The sequence below is a fragment of the Pollicipes pollicipes genome, unplaced genomic scaffold, assembly GCF_011947565.3.
Source record: "Pollicipes pollicipes isolate AB1234 unplaced genomic scaffold, Ppol_2.1 Scaffold_4295;HRSCAF=5057_pilon_pilon_pilon, whole genome shotgun sequence".
Classification (NCBI taxonomy): domain Eukaryota; kingdom Metazoa; phylum Arthropoda; class Thecostraca; order Pollicipedomorpha; family Pollicipedidae; genus Pollicipes; species Pollicipes pollicipes.
The window spans coordinates 17935993-17962084 of NW_023596461.1; the positions used below are offsets into that span (position 1 = coordinate 17935993).

The 26092-nt window shown below is 52.7% G+C and overlaps 1 protein-coding gene across 1 annotated transcript in view; it reads left to right on the plus strand.

Moving 5' to 3' along the window:
* Positions 1–3703: 3703 nt before the first annotated feature.
* Positions 3704–26092, plus strand: part of LOC119097243 (uncharacterized) — a 38039-nt gene continuing 15650 nt past the window's right edge. The window contains exons 1-7 of the mRNA XM_037220294.1: positions 3704–3915; positions 12382–12609; positions 12991–13181; positions 19718–19840; positions 22196–22358; positions 22961–23179; positions 23684–23887. Of these exons, the coding sequence (XP_037076189.1) occupies positions 3807–3915; positions 12382–12609; positions 12991–13181; positions 19718–19840; positions 22196–22358; positions 22961–23179; positions 23684–23887 (1237 nt within the window). The 5' untranslated portion in view covers positions 3704–3806. The remainder of the gene's footprint in view (positions 3916–12381; positions 12610–12990; positions 13182–19717; positions 19841–22195; positions 22359–22960; positions 23180–23683; positions 23888–26092) is intronic.

Below are 26092 nucleotides of genomic sequence, written 5' to 3' on the forward strand. Positions count from 1 at the left end.
GCCCGGCCATACATCAACGTAACTTACTCTGTCGCGACTCCACATTTTCGTGTCGCCAACGTGCCACCGGCTGATCGTCCAGTCGCCGGCGGCCAATATGAAAAAAAAAACAAGAAACGCGTATGCGCCTGATGCTGCTGGTGTCTGGCAGCCGTCATTCGTGCATTCATTCATTCATTCATTCATTTGTTGTAGTGAAAAAGGCGAGAAAAGGGTGAGAAAAAGAAAGAAAAAGGAGCAGTCAGTACAACACACTTGGTTACCGCCAGGCATCCCGACAGTCAGAATCCAAGTCGGCCATGGAACCCCATGTCGGCCGTTGAATGTATCCAGAAATAATGCAAACACAGATCGTCCATAGACACTCGGTTGCTCAGCCAAGCAAGCCCGCAGGCACTTGTATGTCCTGATTGGATGCCGACAGATGCGGGCCGTCATGCTAGTAAATATGCCCCGGGCCATCATGCCGCAGCGGTCCCCCGAGTACCGCGCGGCTGCAGTTTATCAGCACGATGAACTGGGCCAGTGGTTCTTGGGCACGACAGACGACCCTCCTTTCCACTCCCACAGCGTTTCGGCCCCCACGTGACTCGGGTCCGGATCAGGGCGGTGCACGCGCCCCTGATGAACGCCGCGCCACAGAAGGCGTCCCTGTTGCCGCGCAGAGCCGCGTCCCTGCCCAGCTGTCGCCCACGAGGCGCATACGTACTCGCTCTCCGCACGATGGCTCGACGCAGCAGAGTTCGTGACTTCACGAGCCTTCACATGTTGTCACGCGTTACAGCAGACACAGCAGAGTTCGCGACTTAACGAGTCTTTATATGTCACGCGTCACAGCAGACGCAGTAGAGTTCGTGATTTCACGGGTTTTTACACGTCACGCGTCACAGCATACACAACAGAGCTCGCTGCTTCACGAGTCTTTACATGCTGCCACGCGTTACAGCAGACACAGCAGACGCAACAGAGCTCGCGGCTTCGCGAGTCTTTACATGCTGTCACGCGTTACAGCAGACACAGCAGACACAACAGAGCTCGTGGCTTCACGAATCTTTACATGTTGTCACGCATTACAGCGAACACAGCAGACGCAACAGAGCTCGCGACTTCACGAGTCTTTACATGCTGCCACGCGTTACAGCGCTCCGCCTCTTGCTTTCCATTTAAAGCCCGGCTGTCCGCGGTGGTCTCATTAGCACTCCGCGTTGGGCATTTTCCCCCTAAACTGCGATCAATTTTTGGCGGGACTGATACAAACGATGTCAGTACAAATCCGTGGCGTTACACGGGAGCGTTTTCGGGTCTGCTGAAGCGCGCGCGCGCCGCCCCGTTTCCCCCATAACGAACTCGCCCCCACAGCATGCTGACTCCGACCGTCAGTGTTGTCGCGACGGCATCCCAATCGTTTTGATGTTATTATTATTTTTGGTTATTTTGATTGGAGCCGTTTCGACCAATAGGGATCATTTCAGGGCTATGAGATGAAAGAGAATGGATGACGATGGGGCAGGATTACACGCGCCTAGGGGCAAACCGCCGAGCCTTAGCCAACCACGCAGGGACCCCTCTGGGGTAAACTGCCGAGCCTCAGCCCACGCAGGGACCCCTCTGGGGTAAACTGCCGAGCCTCAGCCCACGCAGGGACCCCTCCGTGGGGCATGCGGCGGGCGCCCGATCGGGATCTCTCTGCAGGGGCTTCTCGGCCCACTCGTGGGCTGGCGCACGCAGCCTGCCCGGACAAGCGGGGCGTCACGAGGATGCAGGATGAAGCAAGCACGAGGAGTGGAGGGTCGGACGTAGATCGATCAATCAATCGTGCACGTCAATCGAATAGGGCACGCGCCGTTTTTCACGCGGCAGACCGGGCCCGATGCGACGACCGAAGCGTCATGAATAACCCAGCAGCGACGCGGGGTGCGGGGCGCCGGCGGCGGCGGCGGCGGCGCCACGCTTGTCGGCCGGCGTGCTCGCGGTCTCGAGGGGGGTGGGGGGCTCGCGTTGCAGGCGGCGCCGTCGGCTGGGATCGGCTTGCCAGCCGCGCTTCAGCTGGTGGCTGCACTCTGGTGTGAGTCACTCCCATCAGTACCTCCAGATGTCGCTCGTTCGTGATCGGCTCCTGCAGGCGTGCCCAGAGCGCTCTCTCGCTATCGAGTCCCGTCGGCCTGTCTGGACCTCGCTCGGTCGTCATCGGGTGTCCCGTCTGTGCGCCAAGGCCTGGTCCGCTGACCACTGTGATCCGTGAAGTGAAGCTCTTCGGGTCTGCTCGAGCGCTCCCATGCGTGATCGGTCCGCCCGCTCCTGCAATCGGGTGGCCGGCTCGTGCGTGGTCCGACGTCACCCGCCAGAGTCGGAGCGTCCCTGACGTGGCCAGCCTTGGACCCGTTGTGGTGCGGCGCCGTACGGTGTGGTCCTTTCCGATGCGGTGCGACGCGATGCGATGCGATCGGCGCCGTCCGATGCGGACGGATGCGGTCGGCTGGCGCGGCGGCGTCACCGGCCGGGCCGTCGCCGGCAGCGGGCGTGGCCCGGTCGATCGGGCCGACCCGCCACCGGCCCGGACCCGCACCTGGGACTCGCGTCCAGCCGATGTTGTCGCGCTCGAATGGTGCACGCGGGAAATGCGGGCCCGACCTGCGCTCAGCTGGCGCGACTTAACACGGGCCGACAAGAAAACAACGACAAAGGGTTTCGATGATGAATGGTGTAGGCGCAATGGAGGGCGCGGGGCGGGGGGGGGGGGGGGGCGGCGAAGCGTTCGGGTGTGTTCGTAAGCTCATGTGGTGGTGGCGTGTGCGCTGGTGGGATTGTGAGATATATTCCTGATACATCACGTTGAGGTTAATGTCATCCCCTGGGTGGCAAAGCTATGTTGCATTTTTTTTTTTGGAAATTTAGCGCTCCAATTCCGTAATTGTGGTGCGCTGTCGGCGCCTTTAAAGTGTTGTAAAATGTTGATATAGAGTTCTGAAAGACTTTGGAAGTTATGCCTGCTATCCGTGCACATTCCACCAAAAAACCGTTACCGGGGATGGGTTTCCCTCACCTAACTTAGGGGGTTAGATGAGCCCAGGCCAAGTTACACACGTTTGCTCTATCGCTCGCATTCATTGGCATCGATGTCGCCTGAGCATACTATGAACATCATTTGATTGTGTACGCCAAGCCGGAAAAAATTGTATATCGTACCATCATTACTTTTGAATTTGTGAATTTGTGAACTTGTGAATTTATGTACATTGTGCCCTCCTCCCATCCCCCACTTCAGTTTAAATGCAGCCCGAATTTGACGCCAGCTTTACTAACAGCCCCAGGAATGAAATGTTATGGAGGAAATCCGTGAGGAAGTTCAGTAATGATTTGTGTTTGAGTGCAAGCCAGGCATATACACCATGGTTCAGCCTACTCACCTAACGAAGCTGAGCAAGATTACTTCCCTTCCTCGGTCACTATCGACAAATTAACTCGTAGGACATGGCGCTAAAATTGCCGTTTAGGCGCAGGAAGGGATTTCCGTGTACCTGTTGACCGCTATGCTTGTTTGCGGCTCATTTGCTCCGCTCGCCAGGAGCATTTTGAATTGCAACATCCATTGAATTGCAACAGCCATTCTCTCTGAACCGTTTTCCTGTGTTTCAAGCCGTGTGCTGTGCAGGGTTCCGTACCCGCCGTGTGCTGGGCTGAGATCAGTGTGTTCTTTCAGGCCAGTTATCTTTCCCCCATCAAACGCTGCGACTGTCACCTTTTCATCTGATTGGTCAACCTCTGGGCCGGGCGTCAACTTCTCCTGGTCGTCAATAGATGTCAGCATGTGCGCCGGGGAGATCCTGTCGTCTATAGAGGGCACTGTCAGCAGCCCGGGCTACCCGGAATATCTCCCGACGCAGCAGGAGTGCACCACATATCTTCTCGCGCCAGGTGAGACGTCCTTGGAGCTTTACGACGCACTCAGTTGCTGAGGCTTTATGGCGTCGCCTACCTCTCACCCTGGCGGGAAGGGCGGGCACCGCGGGGAATCGAACGTCGTCCCTCTGGTTTCCCAGACTCGCCAGGTGAGGCCTCGGCTATGCGTTGTGTGGGCATAACATAATCTGGAAACTGCAGCATCGACCAGATTTCCATTCAGCGGTCGATGTATAATGAACCACCACTTTTAAGGTGCGTGAAAAGATCGATTGCTTTACCGTCCGGATGTTTTTCGATCGCAGTTATTACGTATATTTGATCTCGCATTTCCATAGAACACGTCAAGACGGAGTACCTCGTATGTTTACCAAGTCCGGAACAAAGCACCGCCGTTGGCAGATAATTATCGTGCCATCGATCAGAAATTGCTCAGGTCCTGAACAATGCACAACAAGCGACCCCATGCCTGCCAACAGTGACGTGCAGTGCATACCGTATGACGTCACAGCCCCGGGCGCGCCCGCGCGACGCACGCGCCGCATCGACGGCCGTTAATGCCGCGGCGTCCGCACCACTCGGTGCCATCGCGGCGCGCGGCCCGCGACGAGCGTCGCAGCGAGACGGGCGAGCGGTGAGGTGTCGGCTGCGCCCCAGCCGAGGCCGAGCGGCGCCGCTTCGGCGGCGTTCCCGGGCAGCGGCAGCCGCGCACCGCCGGGATCTGGCGGATTACACGGCCGAAGCCGACGGTCGATCGGCAGGCGCGCGGGACCGTGACACGGGCGGCGGCGTCCGCCCCGGCTCGCCTCGCATGACGCGCCAGCTGCGACGGCTGGCCGGCACCGGCCGGCGGCAAGCGGGCGTCACCTGGCCACCAGCGGCTGCGATGCGCGCCGCCGTGTATGTCGGGTCAGGCCGCTGTTTATTACACAACGGGAGTAAGCGCAACATCACAATGTCGCACGGTGGTGTTGGCATGCGAGAGAAAATGATCAACTGTTATTCAGCAGGTAAAAGATAGGCGTGTCCTGTTTTTGTTTTAGAGCATCCGATGTCATGCAAAGTATAACGAACGACACTAGACTGTCGGGTATCAGGGATGCTTAGGCACGACGAAACTTCCAAGTTGTTCTGTTGTTCTGTTATTCTGCTATTCAAGCTTTTCCAAGTTGTTCTGTTGTTCTGTTATTCTGCTATTCAAGCTTTTCCAAGTTGTTCTGAGAAAATCTCCGGTAAAACTTAGCATTCCTGAAGGGCCATCAGCTCAGAGGTTGACGAGGATGAATTGGTCGCTTTGGTGCACTTGGACCTGCTGAAAAGCTGCGTGGCCCAGACCACCCCAGTGGGCGTTTTGAAATGCTGGCTGTAAATGTTCGTACCCACTTGATATCACTACAGCCCGCATTTTGCAGCATTTCAATTGGGAACAGGTGCACCCGAAATTCCTCTTTCACATCTACGAGTTCGCCACTTCGGTAGAACGGACCATCAAGTTATAAACAAATTTAACCCGCGTCCGGCGGAAGAAAGTTAACTTCCTCCCGTATGGTTCTTCGAACACAGGTCAAGCCCCGCAGCAGCGCAAGACTTGCAGTACCTGTTGATTTATTAATTTGACATCCTTTTTGTTCATTGGAAGTTTTGATCTACCAAGATCGGTGACTTAGGTCGGGTCAAAGAGGTCAGTCTCTTAAAATTTTGGACCACACATTCCTCTTTCGTGAGTTATTTTCCATATTCGACCTTGCTATAGCAATAAAACATGATAGTGCCTACACCCCTGTTGGAAGATTTTTCGGAAAATGGTGGGTAACTGACCTGACGTCAGGTCATTTTTTGTCGCTTTTTGTAAATAATGCAAATTTGTTCAGATTTGGGGGTAGCTTTTGTGCTTTTATATGAGGTACAGAGCACTGACTCACACGCACAACCACCATATTATCGCAGAGCAGATGGCCTTGGCCTAGGTCGTGACCCATATAGGTACTTTTTGCAATACGCATGCTGAGCTTAAAATCGGCAGCATTAGGATGAAATTTTGGACGCAGAATTCAAACACTACGCCGAAAACATGTCGTGGTATCATTGTGATGCATAGCGAGGTCACACCAGGTCATGTGAGGACACGCAAGGTGATATGAGGTTATCCAAGGTCAGTGACCTATGTTGTTAGTAGTGGAGAGGCTGAATGAACGAGTGCGACGCGTGTAAGTACCTTCTTAACGTGTTTGTGAAGCTGATGATGCATAATTTCATATACCGACGTGCCTGTTCTCAGTTTGTTGCGAATGCATTGCCAAGCGTCGAAGACACTATGCATAATGAAGACGAGAGCTATGCGATCTAGGGTACCTGTTGATGTACAATCTATTATAATTGACCTCAGAAAAGCATTGCACTGGTTACTTTAGTCCGGTTAGCACTTCAAATTTGATAATTTGAATAGTTTAAAAAGACGACCTCTAGGTCAACCTAAAACGGTATTTACGAGCCTGAAACTTTTTTCACACAACTGTACCCAATACAGTCAAGTGAGTCAGCATCGCATTGTGAAAAATTATTGTTCTTGGAGGCTATTGGTCGACAAACTTTAAACGTTGAGCTCGTACCTGATCCTTGTGGGGGAACAGAAATAGTCAGAATGGACTTCTCACAGTCTTAGTGCTTATTTCCGTGGTCTGAATATTCGTCTTGAGGTGTTACCATAGGTTTTAACTGCATCTGTCGAAATAACCCTTTTTGACATTTCGTGACCTCTAGTGTCGCTACATTTGAACTAAGGTAAAAAATGTGGTGTGCATTCTTCATGATTTGACGAAACCTTAGCAATAGCGTCCTTTATTTTTCTTATACGGCGTCTGGAACATGGAGATTCCAGGGGACAGCCAGCTTCCCCCCCCCCCCCCCACCCGCCCGGACGCGGTTGTCTCAGACCCCCGGCTGGGCGCTCGTTGAGATCGTGCTGAAATGAAATGAGCAGCAACAGACGCGTGGCTCAAGGCAAGATCACTGGCTCACCAAAGTGATCCTGAAGCTGGGCCAGGGGTCGCCACTGTTCACTGGCGATGAGGAAGTGCTGTGTGTTCCTACACTGAACAAATGCCACTGTCCTTTCGGTGAGCTTGAGAGATAAGGACATGAGAAATAAGGTGCTAGTGAGGCCTATCACCGATCTCCTCATCCTTGGAAAGTATAGCTTTCGTTCTCTACTCGCTGCTGGAGTCTACCATGGACACACGTGCTATGGAGGACGAGGTTTTCCCTGTTCAAGGTACTCGGTTACCCGCCCAGTAGGCCCGAAGCGTGGACCCAATTCACCTTCTTTGGGGCGCGTGAACTCAGTACCCTCGTCCGCGCCCGGTGTCAAATTCCTGACGCGATTATCCGGGCAGGTGGGGACGCCGCCGACACCGCTCAGACGCGTCGTGAACTACACAAATTAATTGACAAATATCGAAATGTATTCACGTGAATAAGTCACCTAGTGTGTTTGTGTTGTGATCGTGCGGGGTCTTCCCTCGGACCTCGCCCTCGCGTCTTCCGAGCTCTACATCTGACTGGGCACCGGGGGGCGTCACGTGACCGCGGGTCTCCCGATTCGCCGGGGGTCAAGGGCCACCGCTGAGGCGGCGGAAGGGACCCGACGCTCGCAGGTGCCGGTCGGTTTTTGGATGAGCCCAGGCGAATTCACGATACGGTCTCCTACAGTGTTTGACGGAGTTTTTTTTGTTGGCAGTTGCGATTGTGCAACATTACACAGACCGTGAGAAAAATTCGGAGCCAACAAAGTCATTTTCTGTCCTACCAAGCTAGAATCTACGCGTGGGACATCGGCAGGATAAATAATGCATGCGATATTCTGAGTTCTCTGCTACTTTTCTAGCACCGATTATGCAATATTTGGCGGTATGAGGAAGGCAACGAAGTTCCAAGGATTGAAAAGGGCGCAGTCAATTCTGTGCCCAGTCCAAGTTAAGTCGAGATCCGGTGACTGAGTCTGAGCTTGTTCGACTCTTTATGCTCTCCAATGACTTAACGCTAGCAACATACCCGTAGGAAGAAGGACGCCAAATAGCGCGGGGTTAGAGGTTGATAAACTACACGCGCTTAAAGCTACAAGGATGACTGCTGCGATGCTTTATTTGACGTCGCATTGTGAAATCGACGCCTTTAAGATATTTTCTCTCCCGTTAACGTGGCGTTTGCACAGCAAATGTCCATGTTATCTGCTTGCGCTGTCTCTTTCCTAGCGTCTCTGATAACGCTGCGACGTTATCTCACTTTCGGCTATTGCACTTGTGGTGCATCACGGATGTGCAGAAACGCTGCCGGTCTCGCGGAAAATACCGGCCATCTTCAAAATGGCTTCGCGAACGAGATACATTGCGCTAACTTCTGGCTGTGCCTGGGGAGAAAAAGTCGTCTAAATGCTAAAATTCGATAGTTAAATTAGACGCATTATTATACGCAAACGCCGCTGGACAGCGCCAAGCATACAACGGTATGTTATTCAGATGTATATCGATCGCTTACGCTCTGATGTTCTCCCATGGTTACATATGAAATATGTGGCTGGAATAAAAACCTTTTTCTGTTGTCACTTTTGTCTGTGATCTTTTGCTGGGCTGATTGCCTTACAAAATTAGCATAGAACAAAGGCGCTCAGACCCCAAGCATTAATGAGGCCCAGAGAAAATGTTTTGCGCGCGGTTACAGTGAAACACTTGTTTGAGACATTTATAGTGCTGAGGAAGTTTAATGTACGATCTCAGAAAATCAAATCCCATAACCACATTTTGAGATTTTGCTACTTTTCTACGAATTAACTCGCAGAGAGCATAAATAACCGCATACACCGTATTCTAACAGACATTGCACGTAGACGTGAAAGTTGGATATAACTGGAGGTGATAAATTCATATCTGCTTCCAGATGAGTTACAAAATATTTTACCACAACTTTCCACCATCAAAACGGCAGTTTGTAAAGATTGTGAAACGCTTTCCTAAAGTATAGGCGTGTATTGGTCCTTACCGCCATATTCCGCCTAAACGTTGATTATCCAGCAGCCACCGCCTGTTCATTCAACAATCAGCAAGCACGCACTGCTTAAGCGCTTCAGGCATGCAAAATAAATCTACAATCCCATAATTCCAGTGTTTTTTATAGCAGAACTTTACATTAGGGATAAGGGCACGGCTCAAAAGTTGTCACTGAAAGCTCAGTGAGCGCGCTGCAGGCCTACACAGCCTTCTGTCGTAAAACAACGTCGCATGTTCTCGATGCTCCTATTTTACGCGTCTGCCTGGTTTTTTGCCTCTTAATATTTAATCTCGTGCTTTTTCATGCATGACAGAAATTTGGTAATGGGGCGAGGCACGTGAACCAGAATGGTACTATGTGCGTACACCTGTGATCAATCCTCGGAACAAAAAATCAAAATTCAGATGCTGAGCCGTCAGTGGCCACTGAACTTGCAGACATTTCATCCACTTCTTCCATAGGCTATCTGAAATGTCATTGCAGTGTTGCTCTGCGCATCAGTGGTGTTGAACAAATTATGTTTGTGCGGGGCCGCGGCGAAAAGACGAAAAAATTGATAGTGGCTTTACAATGGTAGTGAATGGTTCTAAAAACTAAACCCCTCTAGTTTCTGAGCTACGCATCCGCGAAGATGTCCAGACTATTTCAGGGAAATGATTCCAAGGTCACCGAGGCGTACATGACGCCATAATAACGTCATTGAAAACTCGTCATTCCATTAGCTTTACGGCGATCAAGACGACACAAATGTAAATGTCAAGTCGTTCGCACATGGCGTTTGTTAGTACGATTTCCAGACATGACGTTCGTCGACTGGTTCCTAAGCAATATTGTGCAAGGTACGATGACGTGAGCAAACAATGACGCATTGAGGAACTTAAATACTAAAAATAGATATTTGTTGTTTAGAACAGTCTTTTTCACTCAGAAGTGTATCAAAAGTATAGGTGAGCTTATTTCATCATATCTGATGCCTGCTTAATACCTTTAAGTGTGGAACATCCTTTTTAAGCCTGATTTAACAAATTTGTTTAAGGTTTTGATCATATTCTAAACTTGCATCGAATTGTAAGATGCAAGAAGTGCGACATTTAGCCATTAGGGTGGAAATTAGATACTGCAACCCGGTTGTTGGATGGACAGTAATACACCATAGCAGGCGAACTTCATTGCTGTAACAAAAACGGCTTCTTTGACAGCACGACTCAGGTTACGTGTCTGTGCATTGCGAAGTACCAGAACTCTGTGAGAGGTTATCCACATATCATGTGTCGCATACGTCCCAAGTGGTTTCCATGCGTGGTTTTGGGTTCGGAATGCATCAAGCACTTCTTGGGCATACCCTGAATTCACCACCCACGTTGTACCGCACAATGCAATGCAAAGTTTGGGCTCAACCTTTTCATGAGGCAGGAATGCGGAGGGATCACTGTTCCATACAATGCCGTAGAACGTTTGTTCCCGGGCATGTTATCAAATTGTGACACCTTATGATGATACCATAGTTTTGCACAGTTGTTGCTGCGGAAATGCTGATTGTCCATAAAATGCACATGTGAATACGTTTCTAACCCTTTCCCCATACACCCACGCATGCAAATTCATTTAGATAGCATACAGCGCATGAAGATATATATGATAAACAAATGACTAATGGAATGAAATGGATACTCAATTCATGACCACCCCCATGATCCCTTTATTCCTACGTGCTGCCTGCTTTGTGGGTCTGGAAGTGGACAGACGTTGAGAAACACATCGTTTTGACCAGTATCAGCAATCTTGTCGGTGGCGCTTCCCGTCCTGCCCTGCCACAAAGCCCTGTGTCAGCAGCCGGGCGGGGCCTTCGCCTCGCTGAATCTGCTCCAAGGTGCTCACCGGTCGGCATTATTTCGGCACGGAATGACTGAGACGAAAGATACCATGGAGCAGGGACAGAAAATGGTGCACCTTGAGGATGCTGTAAAGCAGAGATTCCATGGGATCAAAGTGGCATAACTTGTTGTGGACTTTTGGTCCATATTAGATGGAAGCATTGTCTAGGTGAACAGCATGATGAAATTATTAACTTTTCACCAAGACCTAGAAATTCATTTGCCTCAGCTCATTCAGCTAACGTTTGCGTTATGGACTTATTCGTATGGCAGTGTCTGTTATTACCCGCCGCAACATTGTGTAAGGTGTGCCACTGTTCGCTTTTCTGTTAGCAGTGCAGCGGCGGCGTCAGATCTAGCCGCCTGAGGAGCCCTGCACGGCTAGGGCGGTCAGATTCGGCAGCAGTCCCAGCCTGGCTTGGGAACGGGCTGGGTACAGCGCTGCGGTCAGAGGGGCAGGATCGGGCGAGGACCAGATGAGAGCCCTGGGGATGCTACCTAAGTGCCGTATGGACACATGCATCGGCCCTTTGAATGATTAATTGTGTCCATTGGTACAGCTATACGCAGCGAGCTTCGATACCATCTAACGCCTATCTAGCCTAGTTGCAAAGGTGATCAAATAGAATCAGTATTGAATCCGGGCGATAAAAGACAACCCTAAGCACAACGACACGTTTATATTGATTTAGGCCATGCAGGTTTGGCATAGGGGATGAATCGCATTTGTTAGCGGCTCAAACATCATCACCGCACAAGTGTCAAACTTTTCCAGCCCCGTAAACTTTTCACTGCTCTGATTTGCTGTGTTACGACAGATATCGCAAGTTATGAGTGTGGGGCGTCGCAGGGCGCAATTTCAAGCTGACTGTGCAGTTTGAAACCGCATATCCATGAGTTTACGATCGCTGAAACTGTTGGAACTGGACCCCATGAAACATGGACTTCGCAAAGTTTCGTCGCAGCCCGTGTGTTTGCATGTTTGTTCTATGCTCGTAACTGCGTGCCAAAAACATTTACTACATGGCACAAACCTGTGAACGAGCTATCTTAAAACTTGAAGTCTCATCGTCGGACTTTGCATGGCAAGTTTCAGTGTTTGGCTTCGTCAATATCAGTTGGAAGGCTTGTCAGCCAGTGTATATGCTATTTCGGTCCGCACATATTGCACCATGTGACGGGCTGGCTTACAAATGCGTCAAAATCTGTTTGGCGTGGGCGTTCTGGGGCAACCTTTGGCAGACGGAATAGAGCTCTCAGACGTAATTTGGCTTTTATCGTTGTAAGTCATGGCTTTAATGGGCGTGATGGCATTACGATTCGCGTGGGAATGAGAGCGGGCGTAATGGCCGGGTGGTTACGGCTTTCGGCTCCCACGCGGGGTCCGGGCGCGGAGACCAGCGGTGCATGACCTCTGGACGCTAATATGACCCCCGGCGTCTTAAGCTCGTCATAAAAAGATGTGCAGGTATAGGGGCTTCCTTTGCTCATAAAACAGCCTCAGGGCGCTCGTCTGTGACTGCCGTCCATTGCAGGCTACCCGTTACGCATGCCTACTTTTCAGGTGCCTCGCGTTTGACGCTGCACGTGTCCGACCTCGACCTGCCGTGCAAGCTCGGCTGGCTGGAGGTGAGCAGCGTGGCCGACCTGAGGTCGCCGCCGCCGCTCTCTCGCCGTCTGTGTGGCCACCAGGGGTCAGTGGTGCTGGCGCCCGGCCCCTACGTCCGCCTTCACCTGCACACGGAGGATGACCTGAACACTGCCCGCGGCTATCAGCTCACGTTCAGAGCCGGTGAGTGGTGCGTGGCCGCCCCGGCTCCGCGCGGTGGTGGGAGAGCTGCCTGAGCCGGGAGCCAGACTCGCCCCGGCCACCGCACGCGGCCGAGCCGGCCGAGCGCGATGGAGCTCGGTGGGACGGCGGGCGGCGGACCCCCGGTTACCGAGCAGCCGTCGTCTGAGCGTTCTGAAGGACGGTGGTGGTCCGCTGCCGGCCGTGTCGACGACGCGTCAGCTGCTGACAGCAGCATTCCACATCGCGCGCACACGCAGTGGAACGAGTCACCCGTAGCGGTGACCGCCTTCCGAACCACCGGTCGCCGCCAGTCGCCGCGAGCGCCGCTGTCGCCGCGTCGCCGCCTCTGCCCGCGCCGTCACAGCGCGCCTTTCGTTCCAGCGGCGACCGTCGACGAGCGGCTGCCGGTGTCCGTGACGTCAGCCGAGTCGCGCCGGCTGCCGGAGGTGCTGCTGCTGGGGCCGCTCAAATACCGCGTGTCGCACAGGCTGGCGGCCGCGCCCGGTCACAACGTGGCGCTGCGACTCGTCTTCGTCGGCTCGCTGGTGGACGCGCCCTGCGGCGGACCGGGGGTAAGCCACGTGCGCGCGTGTGTGTGTGCGGGCCGGGCGGTGTGAATGCGGTGACTGATGCACGTGCGTGTGCGTGCGTTCGTGCATGCGTGTGTGAACAGGCCATTGCATATGTCTGATAGCCGGCTGCTGAATGTTCGGCTTGATGTTTGCTTGTTTCTAGTTTCTCCATGTTTATCTCGTTCTTACCTGTCACCAGTGGCTATAGGTAGCCAGCTGCTGGTACTGCCAGTAGCCGAGCTAGCCCGGCTGTCAACAAATTTGAAAGTCAGAAAATTTAAACTTTGCATGTACTCGAAGCCGGGGGAATCATGTTGGCAAATTATTGTCATCCGTATAGGCTTTTATTGCGGCCCCAAAAATGCACAGCATGGTTTTACTTAAATACACTATATGGCGAGTCCAGTAATGCATTTTTAACGGTTCTATTCTGAATGTATGCATTCTGTATTCGACTATCTATATGTGTGTATATTTATTAATCTGATTGCTGGCACTGGTTGTAAGCTTATGAAATTTAAACCAAACTGCATTCCACGTGATGCTGCTGATCTTGGGAACGGCGAATGGCAGGGCAGTCTCCTGTCGTATCGAGAGATAGATCTGTTTTCTGGTTCGGGATCAGTCCGCCATCGTGTCCGCTTCCTCTGTTCATTTTGCGTCGTCCTTGGGGATGGGTTCGCTGTGCGGCCGAATAGCGCCATTTACGCGCCTGTCGCCGAGTATTTCGCAGCTTATTTCGGCTCCAATTCGAACGCGGTGCCTGCGCGGCCGCCGCCTCCACGCACCAGATGAGCGCCGCTCTTGCCGCGAATCTGCTCTCCTGCGCCCGCCTTCTCCTCTTACCGCCAGCTCGTAAACTGCAGACGGAGAACTAGCCGACGGCGCGCCATAAATTCGGCCCGAGTGCGTATCATGAGCAAGGCAGCTGTGAGCTGCTGCCGACCTTTTCCGTGGTTCGCCAGCCATCCAACAAATGATCTACGCGAACCCAGCCGGCCAAAGCTGTTCTGGAGCTTAACACGACCGTCCCGGCCTCCGTCAATAGCTCTTTTTTAAATAAAGCGGCCGCATCCGAACTCCAGCACCTTTGCGTTTGTACAGAGTGACTCATCCACGTCACCAGCCATCTAGAGCAAGTTTTGCACTGTTGGCAGCTGTACGGACCTATCCCTGCGCTTTGTCTGCTGGTCAGAACTCCTTTTGTATTCTTATGGCCACACAAAGCTACCTCAGAAATTCCGAGCAGGAAGGATCGTCCTTGTTAACCTTTCCTCCTGTCTGGGGCCGGCTCCGGTCAACCTCAGCGCCCCCCCCCCCCCCTCCTCCCCAACTGCCCGCTATGTCCCAGGTAGGGGTCCGGCCATCGACGTTAGCTATTGTCACAGCCACTGCGAGACCGGCGACAAATATCCCCGCGACAATGGCCGCTTGTTTGGTCGGAGGCGAAGTCGGCATTACCTTGATTAGCTCCGGCGCTGGTGCCGCGTTTGACCCGAGCCCACCTGTGCCTCTGGGCAGAGATAGGGGGGGGGGGGGGGGGAGCACCGGCAAAGACGCGAGAATTATGCTGGGGCTGGCGGTGTTCAAGTTCTAGGAGGTATCCTAAGCTGTACTTAAGGTCAGATTGCTACTCAGATAGAAGCCGACTCCTTTAAGTATGGCTTTTCAAACGGAAAACAATGTGTTGCCATTTTGACTCATATCTTATGCTAATGCTCAAGAAGCAAAATGGGCGGGACGCTGGGTAGGAAAGCGGTTAAGCATTACAAGCTCTGTCACCTTAAAGGGAGTATCTCGCCTGTTTTTAGGCTTTGCGCTAGTTATCAGACACGCACAATTTTATCAGTAATACCAGTTTTCTCGATATCGTTCTGAAAAGATCACAATTTTGATTTTTGAAGTAGCCGACCCCGCTGGAGAAATCTCATTTGGCTCCCTGTTCACCACTAAGATAGCAATAGATTAGGTTTCCCTTGCTTTTTGAAACGCGTGTGCCCTGTTATGCTTGCAGCACATTATGTGTGTGCTGTATCAAAATGCGTCAAAATGTTCGTGTGATATATGCTACGAAAGCCTGAAACATCCTGCTTAGACAAAAATACTAGCAAACGTGAAGCTATTTTCCCGCGAATTCAACGAAGCGTTATACCATGGCTTTGATTTTCCCTTATGCGGCGTTCCCCGATATGGCGTTTACCACATTGGCTTTTTTCGAAGTGCTTTCTGGCTTTGAGAATGGGAGTATCACATGATCCATGTAATGTAACTGGTCCAAACTTCAACCAATGCTCCTCCCGGTAATAGGCCCTTGTCCGCTGGGCCAGCCACAAACGTTCGTTTTTTTTCTCGCACGAGTAGAGGTGCACCCGATGGTTGTCATGACGACGGTGGTGGCGTCTGCAGGGTAGAAGCGTGTTACTGTTACAAAGCGTTGGCAGTGTAATTTGGGCCCCAAAATAATTAAAGTAGATATCTGTATCATGTCTTGACGGTGCTGCGGCGACACTACCTAGTCCTACCTTAAGATACAACTAGTCCTGAAGTCTCACTAGAGTATGTTTTTGAGATATGCTTCGTCACGTGCCGGGCCTCTCCCTGATGCTCTCGCGGCCTCGGCACTGTAGCACGCCGCCCTCGCCGTAGAGCGGCCGGGCCGTAGCAGGATGCGTGCCGCGCGTCAGGACATAGTGCCGCCGGTGCTCCCGTCATTATTCCGGAGCTGTCATGCTGGGGGCGGTCGCCGATTCGCAGCAGCGGGGGAATCGCGCCCATGCATTATTTCTGCCGGTCATCACGTGTCGACCGGTGGCACCGGATAATGGCTGCCGATTGGCGGCAGCGCACGCGACGTACGCACTCCCGCAGTGGCGGCCAGTCCGCCCGAGCAGGTGGTACCGCGACCCGTGCGCCCTTTGTTCCCGGAATCGATAGCACGTCCGCGCCGCGATAAACTGCTGGGAGGTGACCTTCGCCGGTGAAATTCAATGTTGAAGTAGCCCGGTCTGAGATGTGCTTTTGCAAGATTTTATCAAGGCTTAACGGTTTTGGTATTGGTAGATGCTTGATTCAGCAGCTCACTAGGCAAAATATTCCAGCTTATACATTTCGCTCGTGTCTTAGTGTTCTTCATTATTCCAGCTTGACATAATTAAAGGGCTTGAGTTTTCATTACTCTTTAGCAATATTGCTTTAAGATTTTTGATAATTGGTGCTCTATATGGGATGCGCCAAGCCAGTATTGGGTGAGGACAAAACACCCAGCAGTTACAAGTTCCGTCAATAACTGCCTGTTTGAACGCAAGTGACTTTTTGTCCCAGGTTCTTTTGCTACCCAGTTGTGCAATCAAATGTTAGTACCACTTTCCTTTTGATTTATTTGCAAGTGGTAACCGGGCTTGTAAAGTACACGATGTAATTCACAACTTGTCGTCATATGTCGTCAAAAGCTCAGGTCTAAGGTCACACCAAAGACATGAGGTCACACACCCAAGTCACGTCAGACCAGCGACCTGAACCTGTGGATAGTCGCGAACAGTGCAAACGGATCCCATTTGGGCCTATGCTATCGATTAAACATTTTGGCACGAATGAGAACAATATTTGGGCGCTTATACCTTGCAATGATCCTAAAATCGGCGGATTCAAAGCATTGGGTTGCATATCAAGTTTAGTGGTGACGCGTACTCGTCATATCCAACTTTGATGCGTCAGTAACAAACTTATGGGCACTTTCATATGCGCGCACACACACACACACACACACACACACACACACACACACACACACACACACACACACACACACACACACACACACACACACACACACACACACACACACACACACACACACACACACACACACACACACACACACACACACACACACACACACACACACACACCACACACACACACACACACACACACACACACACACACACACACACACACACACACACACACACAATGTCCAGCGCCTAGGGCCGCTGGGATGGCCAGCAGCCACACCGTTGGTACGGTTGAGCTTATTCCTGGAAACTGGAGACGTCCGGTCCGCTTCGAGCAACTGTTTCACATCGATATGGGTATTTGCACTAAAATAGCTAGATTTTTGCTTGGATATGCATGTGCTAAGACACCAAGCGCTCATCTCTTAATTTTCAAGACAAGCAGCCTCGGGTCTGTTTCGTTCTGATCTTATTTCCAGCACTGATGTTATCAGCGGTGATAACATCATTAACGTAATTACGTTGTCACACTGATGATATCAGTGTTCCGTTTCGCATGTTAAAATGAATCCTTCGTATGCCAATTAGTTTAGTCTGTAGTCTAGGCCCTTGAAAAGTGCGATGTTTCAGGCATGGGCCATGGTTACGTACATATCCAAACGGTACAAGATTGTCGCATTGATGCCAAGCGCACAAGCTACCCACCAAGTTTTAGTGAAACTAGACAACCAGTGCGATTTATTTAAGAATGCAAATTTCGTCCGCATTTTTCTAACACAGCGAGGCCTTTTACGTATTTTGGTACCTACTGCGCCCTTTGCATGGATTGAGCCCCTCTACCAAGCGAGACAAACACGTACTTTGCCACGGTTTTCCACCGAGCGATATACCATATTATGGCACTGGACTCCCCGGCTGCGCGAGTGATGACGTTCACCCGTCTTGTTATGCACGCCACATGAAAGGCGCCGTCCCATGGGAGCGCAGGGGCCGGCAGGAGACCACCTGCATGAGCCCCGCCTGCCGCCCGGTCGATAGGGAGGGCAGCAGCATCGGCACGGCGCGAGCGGAGAGGAGGCGCCCGCCCGCCCACTGTGGGCCACATCTTAGCCAGTCGAGGCGCGGGCGATGGGCATGACGGGCGCATGGAGTATAACATGAAGCATGCATAAACTACAGTATTTAAAAATAATAGCACACTTGGGAGCAGTTCTCAGTGCATGCCACTATGACACAGTCGCTGACGTGATCTTACCAGACTTTCTGAATAATTTTCGTTTATTTGTCCCCGGTCTAAACCACGGGCATGTGTTCTATTGCACCCCTCTGTATTCAGAGCAAACCTAACTACAGAACTCCTTTCCCTGTCGATTGTAAAGAACGTACAGTGGAGTCGACTTGGGCTTTTGGAATGTTCTTACACGCTGTTTTTCTGGCACATAACAGAGCCAGACATGCGTGGCAGGGCTCAGAGCCTCCAACCCCACAGCTCGTGCAATGCACGGTATGACCTGGTGCGAGATTGGCAGGGCTCAGAGCCTCCAGCCCCACAGCTCGTGCAATACACGGTATGACCTCGTGCGAGATTGGCAGGGCTCAGAGCCTCCAACCCCACAGCTCGTGCAATACACGGTATGACCTGGTGCGAGATTGGCAGGGCTCAGAGCCTCCAACCCCACAGCTCGTGCAATACACGGCATGACCTGGTGCGAGATTGGCAGGGCTCAAGGCCTCCGACCCCACAGCTCGTGCAGTACACGGTATGACCTGGTACGAGATTGGCAGGGCTCATAGCCTCCATCCCCACAGCTCGTGCAATACACGGCATGACCTGGTGCGAGATTGGCAGGGCTCAGAGCCTCCAGCCCCACAGCTCGTGCAATACATAGTATGACCTGGTGCGAGATTGACAGCGCTCAGAGCCTCCATCCCCACAGCTTGTGCAGTACACGGCATGACCTGGTGCGAGATTGGCAGGGCTCATAGCCTCCAGCCCCGCAGCTCGTGCAATACACGGCATGACCTGGTACGAGATTGGCAGGGCTCAGAGCCTCCAGCCCCACAGCTCGTGCAAGATTCGTGCCTCCTTCCGTCCTCTTTGCGGTCCAGCACATGACGTGATGCATCACTATTCACTTTTCAAGCATTTCTAGGTATATCACGATGCGTTGTGATTCACTTACACGGAATGGGCCAACCGCCAGTAAATCACTATACACCCGGGCCGATTTGCATGCCAGCCATCTGCTGTGTAACTCGCGATGAGTTGGCGTTCACGAAGGCTGACGGTTTAAAATCACAACGGATCTGCATGGATTTGCGCCCTAATGTTTGTCAGGCAAGTCACGAGCCATCTTGGCCTACAAGTGCTTATGAATGCTTTAGTTTTTGCTTTATTTTGTTTTGTCTTTGTTGTGTTTTGTTTTGTTTTATTTTTGCTCCCTCATAAGAATATTGTCACGCAGTCTATCACTTGTCTGAAAGCCTCAAAAGCCATCAGTAAAACAAATGGTCTTCCCAAAACGGAATATTGTACGCTCTAGAATGCAGCTAAAACGTGCTTCTAAAGAAAATCATTTCAGCCTCACCAAACGCAAAGCGACGAGTATATGGAACCTATTGGCAGTAACACTTAAATCGTGCAGGAATATAAAAGTGTGAAGGACGAACAGCCGAAAAAGGTGCCAAATGTAGCCCAAGATACCGCAACGTTCTATGTACGCAACTAAAGAAGGTTTTACGCTGCGTTCAGCCCCTACAATATGCATGTTAATACAGCCAAATGTGTCCTCTGTGCTGCAGGGCTTCGTTCACATCTCGGATGACTACGCGCCGGGCGGCGGCTCCCATTGGTGGCTGTGCGCGGGCGCGACACGCCGCACCGCCACCATCCGCTCATACCTGCACGTGCTGACGGTGACGGAGGTGCGCGGGCCGGGCGCCGACCGGCGGCGGCGGCGACGTCGGCGCCGCCGCGCCTCGACCGCGCCGGACCAGCTGCCGGTCAGCGTCAGCTACGCTGCCGTTCCAGGTGAGGCTGCTGACGACGGGCGCGGCCTGCAGCCGCGGCCAAGAGCTGTGGCCTGCAGCTGCGGCCGAGAGCCGCAACAAGAGCTGTGGCCGCGGGCCGGGGCTGGGGAGAGATGGCCAGCGAGACACGGCCGAGGTTACATGCATGGTTGGCTTACACACACACCACACACACACACACACACACACACACACACACACACCACACACACACACACACACACACACACACCCACACACACACACACACACACACACACATCAGCACACACACACACCACACACACACACACACACACAACACACACACACACACACACACACAAACAACACACACACACACACACACACACACACAACACACACACACACACACACACACACACACACACACACACACACACACCACACACCACACACACACACACACCACACACACACACGCCACCACACACGCACGCACGCACGCCACGCACGCACGCACGCACGCACGCACGCACGCACGCGCACGGAAAGCGGAAAGTGAGATAATGGAGACAGGATGAAAGTTAAGGTACAAACGAAAATGTTCAGAGAAGAAAGAGGAGAAAATCTCAATTTCGTAGAACGAACCCGTTGTGGAAAGTTCGATTGATTCCAAGATGATTGCTGATAAAAAGACGAAGATTCGACGGTTTGTATTATATTCTCGTCTGCTACTTGTGACATTGGATGCCCGGATGTACGGGCCTTCCTGCAGTGGCCACTGTGCCCCGTGCCACAGCGCCCCGCCCTGTCGCGCACGTGCGCCGGCTGTTGGCTGGCGCGGCCGGCGGTGCACCTCCGTGATCCAGTTAGTACTGGCACGCGACCGAGACTCGTGATTGGAACGGCTGCCGTATCCGTGGCCGGCTGGGCTGGGGTCACGCGCCGTCCGGCCACTGCCGCCTCGCCTGTGCCACCGCCTCCCACGCAGAGGTCACTGCCGCCTCGCCTGCGCCGCTGCCTCCTACGCAGAGGTCACTGCTGCCTCGCCTGCGCCGCTGCCTCCCACGCAGAGCCACGGGGGCGTACCAGCACGGACCACTGGGGAGTGGTGGGTGTGGCGATGGGCGCTGGGAAACGCTGGGAGACGGGAGCCCATACGAAGAACGCCCTCGTATGAGGCGGAATACCTGACCGGGACTAAGTGCGCAGTGGCTGCTGCTCAGTCGTTACGAGCACGCGGCGGAGTCAGTTTATGTGAGGCGTTCACAGGCACAATCCATTGTTTGCAGCGGTAGTGGCACGGAGTGTGCATGGGGTTTCGTCGTGCTATTTAGCAACTTACGGTCTCACCGTAGATCAAGCTGGAATTTATGATGAGCGGAATGGTGTTGTCACGGACGCCCGCTGTCATGTGTTGTCGCCCCATGTCGCGGTTTATCTGCGGTCGACTGATTAATTATGATCTGCTCATCTGCGATTTATTAATTTCAGTTATGAAGAAATATGAACTAGCGATCACCTGGGGTTTCCGTTTGTCTGGTTTGCGACAGCAAATATGACCCAAATGAGCGAGATAAGACCACTAATTTAAAAAGAAAATCACCCCGCTTAGTCTACATTTTGCCATACGTATGTATATTTTGAATTGTCTAGCCTCCGGTACTCAGATTATGTCAGCGACAGGTCAGCAGTTGATTACTATAACCTGAGCAAGCCCAGATCGTTCAGCTGGCGTGTTTGTCCATCACGTAAGCATCGGCTGTCGTCTCTACGAGCGCATGCCGTGTACGGCTACACTTTATTTGGTTTCCACACGTTTAAGTCGTCTGTATACATGCATTCAGCGCATGCAAACCCAATATAATTCCACGACACGAATAAACCGATCTCTTCATGCAACCTGAATTAGTTGATCTGAACAAATGATATATCTTTCAACACTGCTGTAATCTAAAATCGAGTTTCTGATTGTTTGTAGCTGTGTTGTACAGGCAATCATCAGAAATTAACAGAAAACAATAGCAGTTCAATTTTCATGTTTCGACTGCCTGTTAGGAGAGTGTTCTGAAGCCTTTCGCCCGCCGAGAGATTTTCCGTCAGGCCGTCTAGCGGCGCGTGTCGTGACAGCGTAACCGGGCCCCGCAGTCACGGAAGCCGGCGACGCCCCCGCAGTACCAGCAGCCATTGGCCAAGAAGGCTTACCGAGCAGGCTTACTACCCGCCCGCTGAAAGCAATCAGGCGGGCCAGCTCAGCGCCCCTCCCGGCCCGCTCTCCTCCCACAGCGGGACTTAGCTTCGTCCCACGTTGCAGACGCGGCTTTCAACAACAAGAGCGGCGCGTCCGGCGGTGCCGTCGAGCCGTGCTGGGCCAGCCCGTGCGTGAACGACGGCAAGTGTGTGCCGGGCGACGGCCGCTCCGTCTGCGCGTGTTCCGCCCAGTTTGCGGGTGAGTGCCGCCGCGCCGCTGGGCTCGCCAACTTTAGGTCCGGCGCTCACCAGCCGGGCGTGAGGGTTCGCAGCGTGCCGCCGAGCCGACGGCGGCCGGGAAGTAACACTGCAGTCGATCCAGACGGAAAAGTTGGTGATAGTTAACAGGGGCGCTGCCAGGATTTTCCTGAGAGACGGGACCGGATCTCGGTGAGCACGCATCATGCTGATTTATAACTTTCAGTTGGAAGCGATCTGTGGTGAAACACGAAAAAATCCGTGTCGAAGGAGAGCCTCTCTGGTTCTTTCGTCGGCTGCATCCCTGATGGCTAAGTTTTGTTTCAGTCTATTATGTTTGGTTCCATTTTCGGACGATCGTTTGGTACAGTTTCAGCTGCCAATGCATTCGTAAGTTGTTGAAAGGTCAAGGAATTGCGTCTTGTTAACTGCCCAGTGTGCGCAGGCAAACAGCCCAATGCAAGTAATTCATGGAACAGAACCTGTGGTGAATGAAGGTTAAATGACAACGGGCCGTAAGTATGCATGTGGCCCCACCATTTTGGGCCTAACCATTCCAGTGCATGCCCGCAGCGTGCGACACAGCCCCCGTGTCGCCGGCAGGCTTGTTCTGCCACATCCCAGCGTGCGAGATGTCGCTGTGCCTGTTTGGCACGTGTGAGGCGACGCCGGCCGGCGTGCGGTGCCACTGTGACCCGCTGCACGAGGGCGAGCGCTGCGAGCGGCGCCGCTCGCCCTGCGCCGACAATCCGTGCCACGGCCGCGGCCTGTGCGCCGAGGCCAACAGCACCTTCGTCTGCCACTGCCACGGCTGGTGGTCGGGTCAGTGGCGCACGTGATGGGCCGGTCCGCCGGTCGACCGGTCACGTGACGTGATCTGCCGGCGGGCGTGGCCGCCCTCCGGGCCGCGCTCCGTGGGATGCGACTGTCAGCTCGTTGGTCGATGTGCCGTACGCGGGACGGATAGCGGAGAGCTGTTGCAAAGCCGGGGCTCGTGCCGCCGGAGCCTGCCTTCTCAGCTGTGAACTGGGATGACGTCATCGCCCGCTTTATGTGATATTCATGCGGGGTAAAGTGATGCCACTCCGGTAAAGATCCGCCTCGTTTACTCAATCGCGTTAGTGGTGTGACGTCAACGACCACGAACGCGGTGTTTGCGTTACGCTGGCGTTGTACAGTGGCGAAGGATTGTGTGATACGTCGGCGTGTGATGACGTCATATTATGACGTCCGTTCGTTGCGTCTAGCGTTACGCACGGAAGTTGAGGTTGCACTGTGAGCCCGTGGGGTGGCACATGAACATTCATGGCGGCCTGTGGTGCACAGGACGCCACTGCCAGACCCGGGTGCTGCACATTCCGTACAAGCCACTCAGCGAGCGGATGATCGAGGAGCCGTTCTGGCTGGGCCTCATCACCGTCACGGTCGTCATGGTCGTCATCGGCATCATCTGGTGCATCAAGAAACACTTCGCCGAGAGGATTGAACACTTCTTCGCCGAGGAGATCGAGAAGAGTAAATACTACGGTGGTGAGTCGGCACCAGCAGGTCGCGAATGTAACCAATACAATGTGAAATGAAATTTATTAGAAACGGTAGCCAGGCCCAAAATGGTGGGATCGGTCAAAAATGGTAACTGAATGCCAACAGTCGCCTGGCTCAGAGGAAGAAGGCATCAGTGTAAGGTAAAAACGAAGTGAAAAAGCAAGTCGCTATTACCACAACGAAGTGGATGATGAATCTGACTGATTCGGCTGGTTCAACAAAGCAAAATCTTATCAAACTTGATGTGTTAATAGTTCTGGAGCTGAACTGTCATCATAAACTAAACGTTAAGTATAAGTATTTCATATTTCTGTTCACTCAGGTGATACTCATTAAGTGAAGAGGGTTTCATGCTGCGAATGGTTTTGACAAGACCGACGTGTTTATTTGAAGCTGAACGTATAACACTTCAGTGCGTCTTTGGGCCTGTGCATACTTTTATCGATCTACCTGCATTTAAAATTGAAGTGGAAAAGTCTGACATCAGTGCTGCTTCCACGTTAATGGTCAAGGTGACTCCAATCTTCAGGGTTTCATCACCTCAAACGGCGGAACACCGCGGGGTGCTTGGGAAGACGTGACAGGTTGTGAATACAAAGGTCTACTGAGGGTAGTTGGTAACAAAAAACGGGTTGGCTGGGATCCTGTCGTTATGTCTAAGTCCCCGAGTCACGCAATCAGGCTTTTAGCTTGATAATCGAAGACAAATGACGGAGCGTTAGGGGCGTCCGGTGGTACGCCCGAAAGGTCAATGGCGATACAAACGCAAAGGTTGTAATATTGGGAAAGCCTGCTGCTCCAGAGGCCTGTGGTGGTCGATTTACGGCGAATGCACTCAGTTATGATACACATTGCATAAAATAGTAGCCCTGTTTTCGTAAGCGACTTGGTGGTTAGATGGCGACCAAATACGTAAAACTGCATATGGCAACCTAGCGCATTTGACATAGTTGGTAAAGGTAGTCGCATTTCTCTGAGGTGTCGAGACCCTTGCTTCTGCGTTTGTGCCCGTAGAACGTCTTCTTGAGAATGCCTCTGTCTGTTTTGTACGTTTGCTGGGTGGACCTTTTACGGTTTCTTCCTTGACTTCTAGGGTCTTCACAGTCTGTGTTTTATTAGTAAGCGGTGCTCGCGACGTGCAGCTTGTATTGCGCGCCGCCGCCTGTGCCTCCTGCCTACACTCAACCCTCTGAGATGCGCCGCCCCACTCCGCATAACCGTGTCTGTGCCCTGCCTACACTTCAATCAAAAACTGACCATCACTGGACTACTTCCGCTGTTTTCTCTATCGCCGTACACCCCATAAGTCAGGCACATACCGTGGGCGCAACACTTGATGGGTCAGGCATAGACCGAGGGCGCAACACTTGATGAGTCTTGGATATACCGAGGGCGCAACATTTCATGGGTCAGGCATATACCGAGGGCGCAACACTTGATGGGTCAGGCATATGCCGTTGGCGCGACACTTGATGAGTCTTGCACATACCTTGGCCGCAACACTTGTCCATCGTACATCCTCATGACCTGACCGGGTGTTGCGAAGCTCCCCGCGCGCCTGCCGGACCCGCTGCGGCCATCAACAGCGCGCAGCCGCCGAGCGCTAGCGCGCGGCCTGACGCCAGGGCCAGAGGTAACAGCCAGCCGACCAGTGTGGCATTACCGTGCGCACCCCAGTAGCGTCACACAAGTAGGTGTGAGGCGTGTAGGCCAGCACGAACATAGTTCGCTCACAGCTGAAAGTAGTGTGTGCCGTGTGTGCGTTCTTGTGTGCTTGGCGCCGACGCGACACCGTTCTTCCGGTGCAGAGGTGCTGCGTAGACGTAAAGCTCTAGCGTGGTTAGCTCCCAGCAATACCGGCCAATTATGGGCGGGGTTGGATAGAAGACTTGGGGTTGGATAGAAGATTGGCGTGCGCGCCGAACAGACCACGTGCTCAGTTTTTTTAACGGAAATTTTCGAGCAGCTGATCTGCATTGCGTGAAGTGTGCTATTCCGTTTGAAAGTATCATGATCGGTGCTTCTCTCAGACACCTCCCGACAGTTTGTTGGTATTTCTGAAGGCAGCTGACAGCGCACGCATTTGAGACGCTCCTGTGGCCTGGGGACAGCTGTTGTAGTTGTAGGCATGGATGGCTTGCGAAATACGTAAGATCTTAATATCATGTTCATCCGTCCGAATTTTGATCC